Source organism: Macaca fascicularis, chromosome 10 (genome assembly GCF_037993035.2).
Source record: "Macaca fascicularis isolate 582-1 chromosome 10, T2T-MFA8v1.1".
NCBI lineage: Eukaryota > Metazoa > Chordata > Mammalia > Primates > Cercopithecidae > Macaca > Macaca fascicularis.
In genome coordinates this window covers 29,520,426-29,537,996 of record NC_088384.1, presented here as the reverse complement: position 1 = coordinate 29,537,996, position 17,571 = coordinate 29,520,426, and the positions used below count along the sequence as shown (strand labels likewise).

Here is a 17,571-nt window from a genome sequence, read left to right as displayed (position 1 = left end):
GACAGCTGAAAAGATGGCACACACCTGAGCACCTTCTCCTCCTCAAACTCCTGGTCCCTCCCCTGCCTCTGTTCCCAACCCCACTTGGAGTCTAATCCCAGTGGGAATCTGCTCCAGGTGCCCTCACCCCTGGGGCTCAATGTCCCTCAGTCAGGTGGCCCCAGCACACTGCCATCCAGGGTTGAACCCCAGGAGTTTATTCCCATGGCCCCAACCAAGCTCAGCTCTCCTCAGGGTCCCCCGGCTGAGCCTTCCCCTTCCCTGCCACTCCCTGCACCCTCCCAATGTGAGTCTATGAGTCCATCCTTCCCAGCCCACCGGCCATGGTGACAGGCTCCATAGGGACCGGAGCAGGGCAACTGCTCTCAGCATCCTTCAACCCTGTGCCCTGGGCGCCTGCCTGTCTCCCCCTCCTCCCAGTCCTGCTGCAGGCCTCTGGAGTGGAGACGAGGCTACCAGGATCCATTCGACTCGCATTTCAGCCTGGGGGATGGGATGGGGACCACTGCCAGACAAACCTCACTCTCTGGAGGAATGCAGGGCATCTTAACCCAGGAGAGCTCAGGTCACCTACAATCTAGGTAACTGAGTATTGAAATGGACAGAGGATCGGTTAAATTGACACGTTCACTCATTCATCAACTTTTTATTTTTATTTTTTATTTTTATTTATTATTATTTTTAAGGCAATACAGCCAGGGGCTCACTGTGTTGCCTGGGCTGGCCTCAAACTCCTGGGCTCAAGCAATCCTTCTGTCTCAGCCTTCTGAGTAGTTGGGACTACAGACACACACTACTGCACCTGGCTTCATTTACTTTTTTTTTTTGAGATGGGGTCTCGCATTGTTGCCCAGGCTGGAGTGCAAGGGCGTGATTATAGCTCAGTGCAGCCTCAACTTTCCATCATCAAGCAATCCTCCCACCCCAGCCTCCCAAGTTGTTGGGACTACAGGCATGAGCCAGCATGCCCAGCTAATTTTTAATTTTTTAAAAAAATTTCACAGAGACAGGGTCTTACTGTGTTGCCCAGGCTGCATTAGCTCTTACTCATTCATGCATTCAGCTTTTCTGGAGCCCCCTTTCTGGCCCAGCCGTTTGCATTCTCCCATTCACTCCTCCCACAGCCCACATGGCAGATGCCAGCCCGACCCCATTTTCACAGGTAAGCCAGGCTTGGCATGGGGCATAAGCCCTCGGTCCACACAGGTGGGGCTAGACTGGGAGGCAGCTCCCTCCAGCTCTTGGAGCCCTGGGCCCCTGGGGATGCTGGCAGGTAGCCAAGGAATCCTAGGCTTGGAGGGGACTGCAGAGGGACCCAGCAACCAAGGGAGCCCAGGACAGGGATGAGAGAGGACAAGTGGGGTTTTCAGAGGAAGAAACTCATAGCACAGAGAGGGACTCCTCCTCTCCTGAGAGAGAAGCAGCTCCTGGAGACTGGGTGGACCCTGGGCACCCCCCCACCCACACACAGACACCTGCCATTTCAGGCACTGTCTGAGATGCAATGCCCTCCCAGCAGTTCCCAGGCTCCTCTGCCATCTGCTGTGGCCTGCCAATGTCATCTCCCATATGTCAGCCTTCCCCTGAAGGAAACTGATGAGCAGCCAGGATGTGTGACTGTCACATGCTCCTTCCAGGCAGCACAGACCCTTCCTGGCCTCCTCCCCTTTGTCTAGGCACCCCCTCAGTATTCAGGGCCACCAGCCAGTGTCTAAGCCTGGGCCCCAGGCAGGTGAGGAAGCAGGCATGGGACTCCTGTCCCTGGGCGACTGTCAGCAGGCTCATCCCTTGTCTTCTGGGACATATGGTGGGTGGTCTAGGAGGCAAACCAGGCCTGGGCTTCCTCTTTCCTGACAGGTGGTTGGCACCCCTAGCCTGAGGGTGCTCTGGGCCTTTGACCCCTGGAAGCCACAGCCTGGACCAACTCACTGGCCCTGTCTTTGGGAACAAGCTCGTCTTGTCCCAGCAATTTTGCCTCCTGTGAAGGCTGCCAACGGTGGCCAGGGGACTCCGCTGGGATTCTCCTGGCTGCAGGGAGAATCCTCATCAATATTGATCCTGCGGAAGGCAGTGGAGTTCCTGAGGTGGGGCCCAGGTCTGGAAGGGCAGGCTCACAGCCCCAGTCCCTCGGAACCTGTGACCAGCAGCTGCAAAAGTGCTCGTTTCTCACTGGACAAAGATGGCCCTCAGAGCTTTGCTCCACACTCTGGCTGGGGGCGGGGATAGAGGACAGCTGTACTGATGGCCCAGTTTTCTCATCTTGCCCCCAGCTCCCTAGGGTTGACAGATGACAGATGATGGATGATAGATGATGGATGGTGGTCACATGGCCACATCCCACTTGAAGGGAGCCCTCCTCTGGCCTCCTGCCTCCCAGGTGGGTGGGGACAGGGGTGGAGACAGGGCAGAAAAGGAGCAAGAAAGAATAAAAGCTCACCCAGGCTTTTAAGTCGGGCTCAGGCAGAACTGAGGGCAGAAAGTCCAGCCATCTACAATGTCTTGCTAGATGGTACAATGGTTAAAAGCATTGATTGTGACTCAGGAGGTTGGGCTCAAGTCTGGGCCCCCAGTTATGACTTATGGGGGGTCACTCTCTGAGCCCCTTTCCCTGCCTCTTGTTGGGGTGATGGCTGTGGAGGTGGAAAGAAATCACGCTGAGGGACCTCAGTTCCAGGCTGGGCCCCTGGTGAGGGCTGGGTGGATGGGACTCCTGAAGACTGTGTGACCCTCATGAGCACAGCCATTGCACCCACCCACATGTGGCCTTTGGGTGAATTAGAAAAAGGCACCTTGGCTGGGTGTGGTGGTGCACACCTGTAATTCCAGCACTTTGGGAGGCGGAGGTGGGTGCATCCCTTGGGCTCAAGAGTTTGAGAACAGGGCAACATGGTGAAACTCTGTCTCTACAAAAAATATAAAAACTAGCTGGGCATGGTGGTGTGTGCCTGTACATGGTGGTGTGTAGCTACTTGTAGGGCAGAGGTGGAAGGATCATTTGGGCCCAGGAGCTTGAGACTGCAGTGAGCTGAGATTGTGCCACTGCACTCCTGCCTAAGCAAGTGAAACAGAACCTGTCTTAAAAAAAAAAAAAAAAAAAAAAAGCAAAAAAAGAAAAAGGCACCTGTGCAGTTCCCCAAAAAGTAAAACATGTAATTGCCACATGACATGGCCTGGAAATTCCATCCCTAGGTATATCTTCCACAGAAATGAAAGCAGACTTAAACAAGTACTTTGCCTTAGTGGGGCCTGCCATAGTCTAGGTGGTTTTTAAAACACCAGAAATTTATTTCTCACAGTCCCGGAGGCTGGAAGTTCCAGATCAGGGTGCCAACATGGTTGGATTCTGGCAAGGACCATTTTCTAGGTCATAAACTGTAGAATTCCCACTGTATCCTCACATAGCAAAAAGAATTTGAGAGAGCTCTTCAGGGTTCCTTTTATAAGGCCACTAATCCCGGCCAGGCACGGTGGCTCACGCCTGTAATCCTAGCACTTTAGGAGGCCGAGGTGGGTGGATTGCCTGAGCTCAGGAGTTTGAGAGAAGCTTGGGCAACATGGTGAAACCCCATCTTTACTAAAATACAGGAAAAAAAAAAAATTAGCCGGACATGGTGGTGTATGCCTGTGGTCCCGGCCACTCAGGAGGCTGAGGCAGAATAATTGCTTGAACCCGGGAGGCAGAGGTTGAAGTGAGCTGAGATCACACCACTGCACTCCAACCTGGCAATAGAGTGAAATTCCACCTCAAAAATAAATAAATAAGGCCACTAATCCCCACGAGGACTCCACCCAAGACTTAACCACCTCCCAGGCACATTGAGGGTTAGAATTTCATATATATAACTACATACTTTCCCCTCAGAGATGGGGTCTGGCTATGTTGCCCAGGCTGGCATGCAGTGGCTATTCACAGGCACAATCCCAGTACTGATTGGCATAGGAGTTTTAATCTGTTGCAAGTTTTTTGTTTTGTTTTGTTTTGTTTTTGTTTTTGTTTTGAGACGGAGTCTCACTCTGTTGCCCAGGCTGGAGTGTGGTGCCGCCATCTTGGCTCACTGTAAGGTCCACCTCCTGGGTTCACGCCATTCTCCTGACTCAGCCTCCTGAGTAGCTAGGACTACAGGCACCTGCCACCACACCTGGTTCATTTGGTTTTGTATTTTTAGTAGAGACCGGGTTTCACCGTGTTAGCCAGGATGGTCTCGATCTCCTGACCTCGTGAACCACCCACCTCGGCCTCCCACCGTGCTGGGATTACAGGCGTGAGCCACCACGCCTGGCCGCACTTTCTTTCTTCTTTTTTTTTTCAAGATGGAGTCTTGCTCTGTCCCCAGGCTGGAGTCCAGTAGTGCAATCTCAGCTCACTGTAACCTCTGCCTCCCGGATTCAAGCAATTCTCCCTACAAGTAGCTGGGACTATAGGCATGCACCACCATGCTCAGCTAATTTTTGTATTTTTAGTAGAGACGAGATTTCACCATGTTGGTCAGGATGGTCTCGATCTCCTGACCTCGTGAACCACCTGCTGTGGCCTTCCAAAGTGCTGGGATTACAGGTGTGAGCCACTGTGCCTGGCCTGCACTTTCTACCTGGGCACGTTTACTCTACCTTAGGAAACCTGATGGTCATCATACTGATGCTGAACTTAGTGCAGACGCCTGATGGGCATAGTGACTAAAGCCCGGAACTCCTAGGTTCAAGCAACACTCCCACCTCAGCCTCTGGAGTAGCTGGAACTACAACTGTGTACCACAATGCCCAGCTGGAATTTCAACATACAAATTTTGGGGGACACAAACATTCAGTCCATTGTGTACACGTACATACACATTCAAGCAATATTATTTATGCCGAGTGCGGTGGCTCACGCCTGTAATCCCAACACTTTGGGAGGCAGGGGGGTGGATCACCTGAGGTCAGGAGTTTGAGACCAGCCTGACCAACACAGTGAAACCCCGGTCTCTACTAAAAATACAAAATTAGCTGGGCATGGTGGCGCGTGCCTGTAATCCCAGCTACTCGGGAGGCTGAGGCAGGAGAATCACTTGAAACTGGGAGGTGGAGGTTGTGGTGACCCGAGATCTTGCCATTGCACTCCAGTCTGGGCAACAAGAGAACAAGAGCGAAATTCTGTCTCGAAAAATAACAACAACTACAAGAAAAAACAAAAAAACAAGCAATGTTATTCGCAATAGTGAAAAAATAGAAGCCAGGATCGGTGGCACATATCTGTAGTCAGCTTCCTATCTACCAGGCCTGTCCTCAAGCACCTGGATACTGGGAGGAAGAAAAAAAATTGTTAAAAGCACCTTTCTCAATGCATTTTATATCCATCTGTTGAAACAACTGCCATCATAAACTGATTTTGTAAGAAAAAGACAGGTAGGCCGGGCACGGTGGCTCACGCCTGTAATCCCAGCACTTTGGGAGGCCGAGGTGGGCGGATCGTGAGGTCAGGAGATCAAGATCATCCTGGCTTACACGGTGAAACCCTGTCTCTACTAAAAAATACAAAAAATTAACCGGGTGTGGTGGCGGGCGCCTGTAGCCCCAGCTACTCGGGAGGCTGAGGCAGGAGAATGACGTAAACCGGAAGGCAGAGTGTGCAGTGAGCCAAGACCGAGCCACTACACTCCAGCCTGGGTGACAGAGCGAGACTCCGTCTCAAAAAAAAAAAGAAAAAAAAAGAATAAGACATGCAAATGGAATCATACAGTATGTGGCCTTTTGTGACTGCTGCTTTCACTTAGCATAATGTTTTCAAGGCTCATCCATGTTGTAGCATTTATCAGTACAATATTTCATTTCATTTTTTTCTTTTTGAGACAGGGTCTAGTTCTGTTGCCCTTGCTGGAGTGCAGTGGCACTATCATGGCTCACTGCAATCTCTGCCATAGTGATGGTGTGCGTATAGCCCCAGCTACTTGGGAGGCTGAAGTGGGAGAACTGCTTGAACCCAGGAGGCAGAAGGAGAATTGTTTGAACCTGGGAGGTGGGGGTTGCCGTGAGCCGAGATCGCACTATTGTACTCCAGCCTGGGTGACAGAACGAGACTCTGTCTCAAAAAAAAAAAAAGTCATATATTTGGAATCATACAGTATGTAGCCTTTTCAGAATAGTGTCTTTCATATAGTAATAGGCATTTAAGTTTCCTCCATGTTTTTCCATGGCCTGATAGCTCCTTTCTTTTTAGTGCTGATTAATATTCCATTGTCTGGATGTACCACAGTTTATTTCTTTTCATTTAGTTATTTAATTTGAGACAGGGTCTCACTCTGTCGCCCAGGCTGGAGTGCAGCGGTGTGATCATAGCTCACTAAAACTTCAACCTCCCCGGCTCAAGCAATCCTTCCACCTCAGCCTCCAGAGTAGCTGGGACTACAGACACATGCCACAATGCTCAGCTAATTTATTTTTATTTTTATTTATTTATTTATTTGTAGAGATGGGGGTCTCACTATGGTGCCCAGGCTGCTCTCAAACTTCTTCTTCTTTTTTTTTTTTTTTTGAGATGGAGTCTCACTCTGTCACCCAGGCTGGAGTGCAGGGGCGCGACCTCGGCTCATTGCAACCTCCCTCTCCTGGATTCAGGCGATTCTGCTGCCTCAGCCTCTCGAGTAGCTGGGACTACAGGCATGTGCCACCACACCAGGCTAATTTTTTCATATTTTTAGTAGAGACAGGGTTTCCCCATGTTGGCCAGGCTGGTCTTGAACTCCCGACCTCAAATGATCCACCCTCCTCAGCCTCCCCAAGTGCTGGGGTTACAGGTGTGAGCCACCGTGCCTAGCCTCTATTTATTCTTTCATCTGTTGACTGACACCTGCATGCTTTCCATCTCCAGGGATTTGAGGCATCAGAAGTTCTGCATTCTCTCCAGCAGAGGGGGCTGTTGGGTCTCAGCCTGTTCTTTCAGGAAAGGCAAAGGGTGGCATCCAGGAGGTGTTTGCTGGAACTTTTGCTTGGGGCTTAGGAACCACTTGGGCTGCTGCTGAGGGTGTGTGAGGTGTGTGTGTGTTTTGATTTTAAAATTACTTCTAGGCTGGGCGTGGTGGCTCATGCCTGTAATCCCAGCATTTCGGGAAGCTGAGTTAGGAGGATCACTTGAGCCCAGGGGTCTGAGGCTGCAGCGAGCTAGGACTACAATAATGCACTCCAGCGTGGGTGACAGAGCGAGACCCCCATCTCAAATATAAGTAAATAAATATAAGTAAATAAATAATAGAATCATGTAACCACACTCAGAGAACAAGGAAAATTGAGGGGGAACATCACCAAAAACCCCACTTTTCTGTTCTATTTTAGTTTTGAGATTTAAAAACATAACATGGATTGGGGATGATGGAAATGCTTGTTATCTAATTGTGGCGATGGCTTCAAAGTATACACAGATGTCAAAACTCATCAAATCACACTCCTAATACGCAGCTTATGACACTTTAATTATACTTCAATAAAGTTGTAAAAAAAGCTCAGCACTTTGAGAGGCTGAGATGGGCGGATCACGAGGTCAGGAGATCGAGACCATCCTGGCTAACACGGTGAAACCCCATCTCTACTAAAAAATACAAAAAAACTAGCCGGGTGAGGTGGCAGGCACCTGTAGTCCCAGCTACTCGGGAGGCTGAGGCAGGAGAATGGTGTAAACCTGGGAGGCGGAGCTTGCAGTGAGCTGAGATCTGGCCACTGCACTCCAGCGTGGGCGACAGAGTAACACTCCATCTCAAAAAAAAAAAAAAAAAAAAGGCCAGGTAATTGCACTTTGGGAGGTCAAGGCAGGCGGATCACCTGAGGTTGGGAGTTTGCCACCAGCCTGACCAACATGGAGAAATCCCGTCTCTACTAAAAAAACAAAATTAGCCAGACATGGCGGCGCATGTCTGTAATCCCAGCTACTCGGGAGGCTGAGGCAGGATAATTGCTTGAACTTGGGAGGCGGAGGCTGTGGTGAGCCGAGATCACGCCATTGCACTCCAGCCGAGACAACAAGAATGAAACTCAATCTCAAAAACAATAATAATAATAATAGTTGTAAAAAAAATCTATTTTGTTTTTTAAATTACAAAAGATAGGTGGGTTGGTTGGTTTGTTTTTTGTTGAGACAGTCTCACGCCATCACCCAGGCTGGAATGCAGTGGTGTAATCTCCACTCACTGCAACCTCCGCTTGCTGGGTCCAGGCAATTCTCCTGCCTCAGCCTCTAGAGTCACCGTGCCCGGCTAATTTTTGTATTTTTAGTAGAGACGGGGTTTCACCATATTGGCCAGTCTGGTCTTAAACTCCTGACCTCAAGTGATCTGCCTGCCTGGCTTCCCAAAGTGCTGGGATTACAGGCGTGAGCCATAGATAGGCATTTTATTATGAAGAATTTAGAAAAGCATGATGATGAAGAAAATAAATGTCACCCACTGCTCAGAGACTGCTGTGGAGCCCTTGGTGAAGCCCCCTTCTCCTGCTGAACCCCTCAGAAGGCTCCTGGGATAGCGCTCAGGGCCCATCCAGCCTCCAGCTTCTGCAGTCAAGCTCCAGGGCCCACCTCTGCTCTGCGGGCCTCATGATGCAGGCTCAGCTAGTGTTCTTCCCACTGAGGGAACAGTAGGAATCAGCATGGGGCTCTACCTTCTTCACTGAGTCTTCTCCACTCAGACTCCTGGGTCCCCATGATCTCCCTGGCCAGTCCCTTCTCAGTCTCTCTGCCTCTACTTCCCCCTAGTCCAGTCCCTGTCCCTTCTCCACCCCGCCTCATGCAGGCAGGGGGAAGAGTCTCCAGCCCCGAGGCTACAAACAATAGCGATTCACTGGCAACACTCCACTTTCTCTCTGAGGTCTTCATTGCTCCTTGGTGCCACAGGGTCATCCTCTGTCTGCCTAACGCTGGCTCATGGATGGGCTATGGTGACCTGAAGCCCTATGCAGGCACCTCTGCTTGTCTGTTGCAGTCAGCATCCCAAAGTCATCCCTGTAGCTGGCCTCCCTCTGTTGGGAGAAAAGCTGAGTGTTGGGAGAGAAGCCGAGGCAGGGCTTGCATGTCTGCTAGAGTTGCTTTGCTTCTAGCACTCCCATTATCTCAAGTAGCCATATGTTTCAAAGAAAATGCAAAACCATCACAGCTGTAGCTCATTCGCTTGATACACCGCTTCCTTTCAACCCCCACATCCTCACCACCTGCTTCTTTGTTTGATCACCAATAAACAATGTGGGCTCCCAGGGCTCCCCGCCTTCGCAGCCTCCAAACTAGCGTTGGCCCCCTGGTCCCACTTTCTCTCTTGTCTTTTCTCATTCCTTTGATTTCACCCGACTTTGTTGCCCCCATGGCCTGGTGTTGGGTCCGATCACCCCAACATCCCTCATTCTCCACACCTACTCCATCTACAAGTCCCATGAGTTTTATTTCCAGAATGCTCCTGAAATCCAACCCCTTCTCCAGGCCACCTTGCTTCTGCCCTACTCTGGGTCACCAATGCCTTCCTCATGAACAATTGCCACAATCTCCAACCACTCCCCCTGCTTTCACCTCCCATGCCCAACCTTCCATGCAACAGACCCCAGCAAGTCACCCACTGCTTCCTGTGCGGTCGAATACAGCAGCCATGGTGGCCACTTCAACTCACTAACACGAAAGCAAACATTCAGTTCTTCAGCTGCCCCCAGCCACATTTCAGATGCTTAGTAATTGCACGGGGCAGCTCATGCCTGCCACATTGTGCAGCACAGATTACAGAACATGCCCATGGCGCTGGAAAGTTCTATCGGACAGTGCAGGTCTAGAACCTTTGAGTAGCTTTTCCTCACATTTAAAATAAAACCCAAACTTTGTACAGGTCTACAAGGCCCTGCCTCACCTCTGATTCCACTTCCTACTGCCCATACCAGCCTCATCTCCCAACCTGGCTGTTCCTCAAACACAACTTTGAAGCCTCCTTGTCCTTTGCCTACCTGGTCCTTGTCCTTAAGACCAGCTCAGGCATCACCTCCCCTGGCAAGCCTTTGCCAGGACTGTGCCTTTTCCCACAGGGCACACACACCTCTGCTATAGCCGGGCTGTGAATGCCTTATCATTTCCTCCCCCATACACTGGCATCGCTCTTGGTGACCTATCTGCCCTCCAGGCCATGCACACATCTGGTTCCTCATTCCACCAGACCTGGCTGAGCACTTACTCTGAGCTCACTATATGAGGGACATAGGGGAACAAGACAAACAGGTCTGTGACCTTGCAGAGTTTAGATCTAGTTGGAACGGACACTGAGTGGGGGATTACAGAGTGTTATATGTGTCTGAACCCCATGCCCATGCCCCATTACACTCCTCCCTAGGGAGGGATGGATGATAAGAAAACTCTGCAGGAAAGGTCCAGAGGCCCAGGATAGGGGTGCTCTCAGGGAAGTCCTGAGGAGAGAGCAGTGTCCTTGGGGCCAGAAGAGGCTGTCCCACAAGGGAGAGAGCCACTATCTGGACGTGTCCTTGTGCCTAACAAAAAGCCATTTGCTATGCCAAGAGAACAGAGCATGCAAACTCAAACTAAACAGCTTCAGAGTTTATTTAGAGACAGGGTCTTGCTCTGTTACCTAGGCTGGAGTGCAGCAGCGTGATCCTAGCTCACTGAAGCCTCAAATTCCCAGGCTCAGTGCAATCCTCCCACCCCAGCCTCCTGAGCAGGTAGGACTACAGGCACGAGCTACCATGCCAGGCTAATTTTTAAATTTTTTGTAGAGACGGAATTTCACTACGTTGCCCAGGCTGGTCTTGAAGTCCTGGGCTCAAGCGATCCTCCTGCCTCCGCCTCCCAAAGCAACAGGATTACAGGTATTGAGCCACTGTGCCTGGCCTTTATCATACCCTTTTTAAAGAAAAGGCCACTAGGGCTGGGTGCAGTGGCTCACACCTGTAATCCTAGCACTACAGGAGGCCAAGGCGGGTAGATTATGAGGTCAGGAGTTCAAGACCAGCCTGGCCAACATAGTGAAACCTCGTTTCTACTAAAAATACAAAAGATTAGTTAGGCGTGATGGCAGGCGCCTGTAATTCCACCTACTTGGGAGGCTGAGGCAGGAGAATCGCTTGAACCCGGGAGGCAGAGGTTGTGGTGAGCAGAGATCGCGCCACTGTACTCCGGCCTAGGCGACAGTGTGAGACTCTGTCTCGAAAAAAAAAAAAAAAGGAAAAAAGGCCACTAAGGATGAGAGCACTGCTTAGTATGGCACTACTGGGATTCCAGCCCCTTTATTCCCCACTACTCCAAAGGCAGGGCATCATTTGCATCTCAGTTTCTTCACCTGCAAAATGGGCTATTTTGCAGCCTGAAGGGGAAGGGGATGAGAAGGTCCGCTGGGTCCAAGGGACCAGGATGGCAGGAGGTTAGCAAGGCCTGCAGAGGGCAGCAGTGAGCTGCGCACCGCCCACTGGGCCTGGAAACTGGGTCCCAGGGGTTTTCCAGCAGCAGGAATGTTCTCCAGGGGTACCAATATTAACAGGCAATCACGAAACGACCCCTACACACCATTTATCCGGGTGTGTTTTATGTTTGCCCCATCTGGACATTTTACACAGGGTGCTCTCAACATTTTGTACCGTGGCCCACAGGGCTGGGTGGAAGACAGGACAGCCCAGAGCAGGCAGTGAAACAAAATCTTTGATGGTTCTCTAGGGAAGCCGGGAGATCTGAGACAGGGCAGAGAGAGCAGGGAGTCTGATGAGCACAAAATTAAAATACCCAAACCAGCCTGTCGGGTTAGGGGAAAAGGAAGCAGGATTGGGCACATGAAGAACGGATGACAAAACTGAGGCTCAGAGAAACACTGATGAGATCACACAGCCAGGAATTGGCAGGGAGACCTGAACCCAAGCAGGGCTGGCCTGGCTACTAGTCTGGGCTCAGTCCCTTAGATTGGACTTCAAAGCATCTGCTCCAGATGACACTGGCATTGGGAGGAGGGCATGAAAATCCCTCACATCCACACAGGGACAACAGCACTTGGAGGTGGATGTTCTTCTCACTTCAAGGAAACCGAGGCAGAGAGGGAGAGGTGGTCAAGACTCAAGCCCAGTCATTCATTTGCCATATCCTGTTTCCTTTTCCCCTAACCCAGCGGGCTGGTTTGGGTATTTTCATTTTGTGCCCATCAGATTCCCTGCACAGTGCTCTCCGCTGTGTGTCAGATCTCTGTGTCCCTAGAGAACCCGCAAAGATTTTGTTTCACTCCCTGCTCTGGGCTGTTCTGTCTTCCACCCAGCCCTGTGGGCCTCGGTGCAGGCTGGCCCCCTTAGAGGGAGGCTAATCAGGGAAGTTCTGAGTCAGGTCATCCTGGAAAAACTACACTGGCCTCTGGAGCTCAGGTGAGGCCAGGGGACAAACATGGCTTAGCACACGGGAAGGCAGGTGTGGGTACTGAGTGACCTGAGGGAGAAATCCCTATTTATCATACATCATGTCGTCCTGCTGTGAAAAACCCGTGTGGCAGTCACCCACAGCAGATCCACAACGTGAGACGCACGCTGAAACAGGGGTGCTGGCATTGGCGACCCAGCCTGGTCCTCTCTGCCTCGCTGAGTCACCTGCCTGGTCCTGGCCTCTCTGTGAGTTGTGCCCAGCCCTGAGGCTGGTGAAAGGCCGGGTTGTAAGGTGTGAGGAACTCACCTGAGTCTCCATGGAAGGTGCCCTCCCCATCGTTGGGCCAGATCTGCCCGGTCTTGCGGACGCCCACGATGGTGGCCTCAGTCAGACACGACAACCGGGCAGTGCCGGTGACGCTTATGGCACTGCGACGTGGTGAGGGGCAGAGGGGGGAGGTTGCTTCTGTCGGAGGACTGCTGCGAGTTCTGCAAAGGAGAGCAGCTCTTGTCCCGGAACATGAGGTAGGTGGTGGGGCCTGGGGACACGCGGCTGTACTGGCCAGTGAAGAAGTCCTCCTGGCCGGAGGGGAGCCAAGTGTTCCTGTTTCAGGATTGCAAAACTGGCCCGTACCTCTGTGTTGGAAAGGTCTTTCTGAACCAGGGAGTCCGGTGTCCTTTTTATGGGGTACCCCTGGGCTGCGAGTTGAACAGTCCAATTCGCCGTTGTTAGGGCCTCAGTTTCCCAAAAGGCACAGGGACGGGGGGAGGGTGGCGGCTCGATGGGGGAGCCGCCTCCGGGGGCCCCCGCCCTGTGCCCACGGCGCGGCCCCTTTAAGAGGCCCGCCTGGCTCCGTCAGCCGCGCCGCGGCCACCGCCCCCCGGCCCTCCCCTTCCTGCGGCGCAGAGTGCGGGCCGGGCGGGAGTGCGGCGAGAGGGGGCTGGCCGAGCGTAGCGCCCACTGAGGCGGCGGCAGCTGAGGCGGCGGAGCTGTGCGGCGGTGCGGGAGCGAGAGGCCAGGAGCGCGCGGGCCGCGACCGGGGTCTGGCGGCGGCCTGGCGGAGCAGAGAGCAGCGCGCGCGCCTCGCCGTGCGGAGGAGCCCCGCACACAATAGCGGCGCGCGCAGCCCGCGCCCTTCCCCCAGCGCGCCCCGCCCCGCGTGCCCAGCGCCCCGCGCCGCCTAGCGCCCCGCGCCGCCTCACCTGCCATCAGGGAGTGGGCGGGCATTGTTCGCCGCCGCCGCTGCGCGGGGCCATGGGGGCCGCCGGGCGCCCGGGGCCGGGCCTGGCGAGGCCGCCGCGCCGCCGCTGAGACGGGCGCCGCGCGCAGCCCGGCGGCGCAGGTGAGGCCGGCCGCGCCATGGTGGACCCGGTGGGCTTCGCGGAGGCGTGGAAGGCGCAGTTCCCGGACTCGGAGCCGCCGCGCATGGAACTGCGTTCAGTGGGCGACATCGAGCAGGAGCTGGAGCGCTGCAAGGCCTCTATCCGGCGCCTGGAGCAGGAGGTGAACCAGGAGCGCTTCCGCATGATATACCTGCAGACGCTGCTGGCCAAGGAAAAGAAGAGCTATGACCGGCAGCGATGGGGCTTCCGGCGCGCGGCGCAGGGCCCCGACGGCGCCTCCGAGCCCCGAGCGCCCGCGCCGCGCCCGCAGCCCGCGCCCGCCGACGGAGCCGACCCGCCGCCCGCCGAGGAACCCGAGGCCCGGCCGGACGGAGAGGGTTCCCCGGGTAAGCCCAAGCCCGGGGCCGCCCGCAGGCCCGGGGCCGCCGCGTCGGGGGAACGGGATGACCGGGGGCCCCCCGCCAGCGTGGCGGCGCTAAGGTCCAACTTCGAGCGGATCCGCAAGGGCCATGGCCAGTCCGGGGCGGACGCCGAGAAGCCCTTCTACGTGAACGTCGAGTTTCACCACGAGCGCGGCTTGGTGAAGGTCAACGACAAAGAGGTGTCGGACCGCATCAGCTCCCTGGGCAGCCAGGCCATGCAGATGGAGCGCAAAAAGTCCCAGCACAGCGCGGGCTCGAGCGTGGGGGATGCCTCCAGGCCCCCTTACCGGGGACGCTGCTCGGAGAGCAGCTGCGGCGTTGATGGCGACTACGAGGACGCCGAGTTGAACCCCCGCTTCCTGAAGGACAACCTGATCAACGCCAATGGAGGTAGCAGGCCACCTTGGCCGCCCCTGGAGTACCAGCCCTACCAGAGCATCTATGTCGGGGGCATGATGGAAGGAGAGGGCAAGGGCCCGCTCCTGCGCAGCCAGAGCACCTCTGAGCAGGAGAAGCGCCTCACCTGGCCCCGCAGGTCCTATTCCCCTCGGAGCTTTGAGGATTGCGGAGGCGGCTATACCCCGGACTGCAGCTCCAACGAGAACCTCACCTCCAGCGAGGAGGACTTCTCCTCCGGCCAGTCCAGCCGAGTGTCCCCAAGCCCCACCACCTACCGCATGTTCCGGGACAAGAGCCGCTCTCCCTCGCAGAACTCGCAACAGTCCTTCGAGAGCAGCAGTCCCCCCACGCCGCAGTGCCATAAGCGGCACCGGCACTGCCCAGTTGTCGTGTCCGAGGCCACCATCGTGGGCGTCCGCAAGACCGGGCAGATCTGGCCCAACGATGGGGAGGGCACCTTCCATGGAGACGCAGGTGAGTTCCTCACGCCACGTGCGTGGGCACACCTGCACCGGGGAGGAAAACTAGAGACGAGTAGGGGATACAAAACAAGTTGGGAGGGAGGAGTGGATAGGTAACTTTTGAGTGATTATCGGGTGCACTTGTGGTTCACGCGTATCCTGCACCCGAACAAACTCCATTCCCTCCTCCTTCCTGAACGCAGATTGTTAGTGTTTGGAATGGGATTGGGTTGAGGATGGTCTTGTGAGGAATGGGAGGTGGTTTGTTCCTTTCATTCTAGAGCAATGTGTTTGTGAAGTACAGCTTGTGAGTTGGAGGAAGATGCTTCAGGTGGTAACCTCCTTGCCCTGTACTCTCTCCACGCCGGGCAGTGAGGATGGCATAAAAGCCGGAGTCATCTGTAGCGCCCGGATCGGATGCTGTTAGCAGGGACGGATTTATGTCTTGGACACTCTCCGCCACCCCAGTGATCCTGTTCTGGAGGGGTTATATGACAACATTTGTGAAACCTGAGATATGCTAGCTGCTCCCAGGCCATAGAAGTGTCAGGTTTGCTTGCTAGCCAGCAGCCCTGAACGGGCAGGTCACAGCAGGTGAGAATAGGAATTAGAAGGAAGTGAGGCGACAGACAGTTGTGAATCAGTGGGCCACCGAAAATCAACTACATGGGGATTTTATCTGGGGCTGAAGCAGAGCCACACCCGTTCTAATCTGCCTGGCTTTGATGGGAGGCTGCACCCATCATTCACCACCAGGCTCCTCTATGGTGCTAACCCAGCCCCATTTGCTGAGCCTCCAGTGTGCTCCTGCTGTTTCATCTTGCCAAGGATAAGCACCCATCGGGGCTCCCAATCTGTGGTCAGACTCTAGCGCTAAGATTAAAACTATGGGATTGTACACGTTACTTCTGTGCTAGATGAAAATACCATCAGGCGTTTTGGGTGATGGGACTGTGTTTTGAGATCCAGGCACTGTTTGCCATTGGGGTAAGGAAAGGGTGAGCTGGGGTGTGTGTGAGGCTGTCGGGAATCTCTTGGAGTCCTGGTCCCTGTTAAGCTGATCTGGTTTTCTGCTTCATTGATTTTTCTTTTTCTGCTGATGGAGGAGTTGGATGTGCTTGGTTTGTCGGAATCCTCTTGAAACAAGTGAGGCTATTTTTGGCTCTTAGAGCTGCAGCCTTTTTTGTGATGGGCACTCTGTCCTGTTTGTGTTAGGTACTTCAGTTGCTGATCTTCCATTTGCAGCCGGGGTTTCCTGTGGAGTCCGGCTCCTCGACTCCGACCTGCAGTGTGGCCCGGCTGCATTCCCTAAGTCCCTGTGTGGGGGCGGCGGTGGAAGGCTGTACTATTCAGAAGCCTGCTTTGCAGGCACCTCAGCTCGTTCCCGGTCTGGAGGATTGCCTTGTGGTTACTGGGCACCAGCCTTGTCTGGCCAGCTGTTGGTCAGGCGAGCCAACTTGAACTGGCTCTCAGTGCTGTGGTGCAGGAGAATTATTAATAAAGAAAATGAGAGGTTTTTAGGGAGATGTTCAAATTGAAATGATAATCTTTGCTGGTGAAGAATTGTGGGTTTCCAGAACCTTGGGCCCAGCCTTTCCTACAGCTCCTGTAGACTTGGCCATGTTGCCCACCACATCACTAGACCCTGAATGCAAGTCAGTAAATGAAAATAGGAATGATTATAGAAGGATGGAAAGCCCAGTGCCTTGAGTCACACAGGGCAGGTCCTCAGGAAATGGCTGAGGAGTTAATTTTACCACTTGGGCCCACTTTTAGCACTTTCTGGATTCTTCTCTGAATGTCCTGAAGGTCCCACAGTCTCTTTCCCATTAGGTTTTATTTTTTTCCCCGTAAATGTTTTTTGTTTGTTTGTTTGTTGTTAAGAGATAGGGTCTGGCTCTGCCATCCAGGCTGGAATGCAGTAGTGTGATCATAGCTCACTGCAACCTCAAAACTCTCAGACTGAGGTGATCCTTCCACCTCAGCCTTTTCAGTAGCTGGGACTGCAGGCTCAAACCACTCTACTGGGCTAATTATCATTTTTTTTTGTTTTGTAAAGAACAGGGTCTTGCTGTGTTGCCCAGGCTGGTCTCAAACTCCTGGGCTCAAGCATTCCTCCAGCTTCAGCCTCCTGAGTAGCTGGGGTTGCAGGGATGAGCCACCTCAGCAGGCCTCTTAGACGTTTTTAGTGACTAAGGTCACTTAAAACATCTTTTAAAAGAGATTATTTTCCCTCAGACAGTTTTTCTTTTTTAAGACTTAATTTTTTGGCCAGGCGCGGTGGCTCACGCCTGTAATCCCAGCACTTTGGGAGGCCGAGGTGGCTGGATCACAAGGTCAGGAGATCGAGACCAGGTGAAACCCCGCCTCGACTAAAAATACAAAAAATTAGCCGGGCGCGGTGGCGGGTGCCTATAGTCCCAGCTACTTGGGAGGCTGAGGCAGGAGAATGGCAGGAACCCGAGAGGTGGAGCTTGCAGTGAGCCGAGATCGTGCCACTGCACTCCAGCCAGGGGGAGAGAGCGAGACTCCGTCTCAAAAAAAAAAAAAAAAAGACAATTTTTTTAGAGCACTATTAGGTTCACAGCAAAATTGATAGGGAAGTACACATACAC

The 17,571-nt window shown here is 53.5% G+C and overlaps 1 protein-coding gene across 1 annotated transcript in view; it reads left to right on the top strand.

Moving 5' to 3' along the window:
- The first annotated feature begins 13,556 nt into the window (after positions 1 to 13,556).
- Positions 13,557 to 17,571, top strand: part of BCR (BCR activator of RhoGEF and GTPase) — a 135,529-nt gene continuing 131,514 nt past the window's right edge. Inside the window, exon 1 of the mRNA XM_045364424.3 lies at positions 13,557 to 14,969. Coding sequence (XP_045220359.1) covers positions 13,691 to 14,969 — 1,279 coding nt within the window. The 5' untranslated portion in view covers positions 13,557 to 13,690. The remainder of the gene's footprint in view (positions 14,970 to 17,571) is intronic.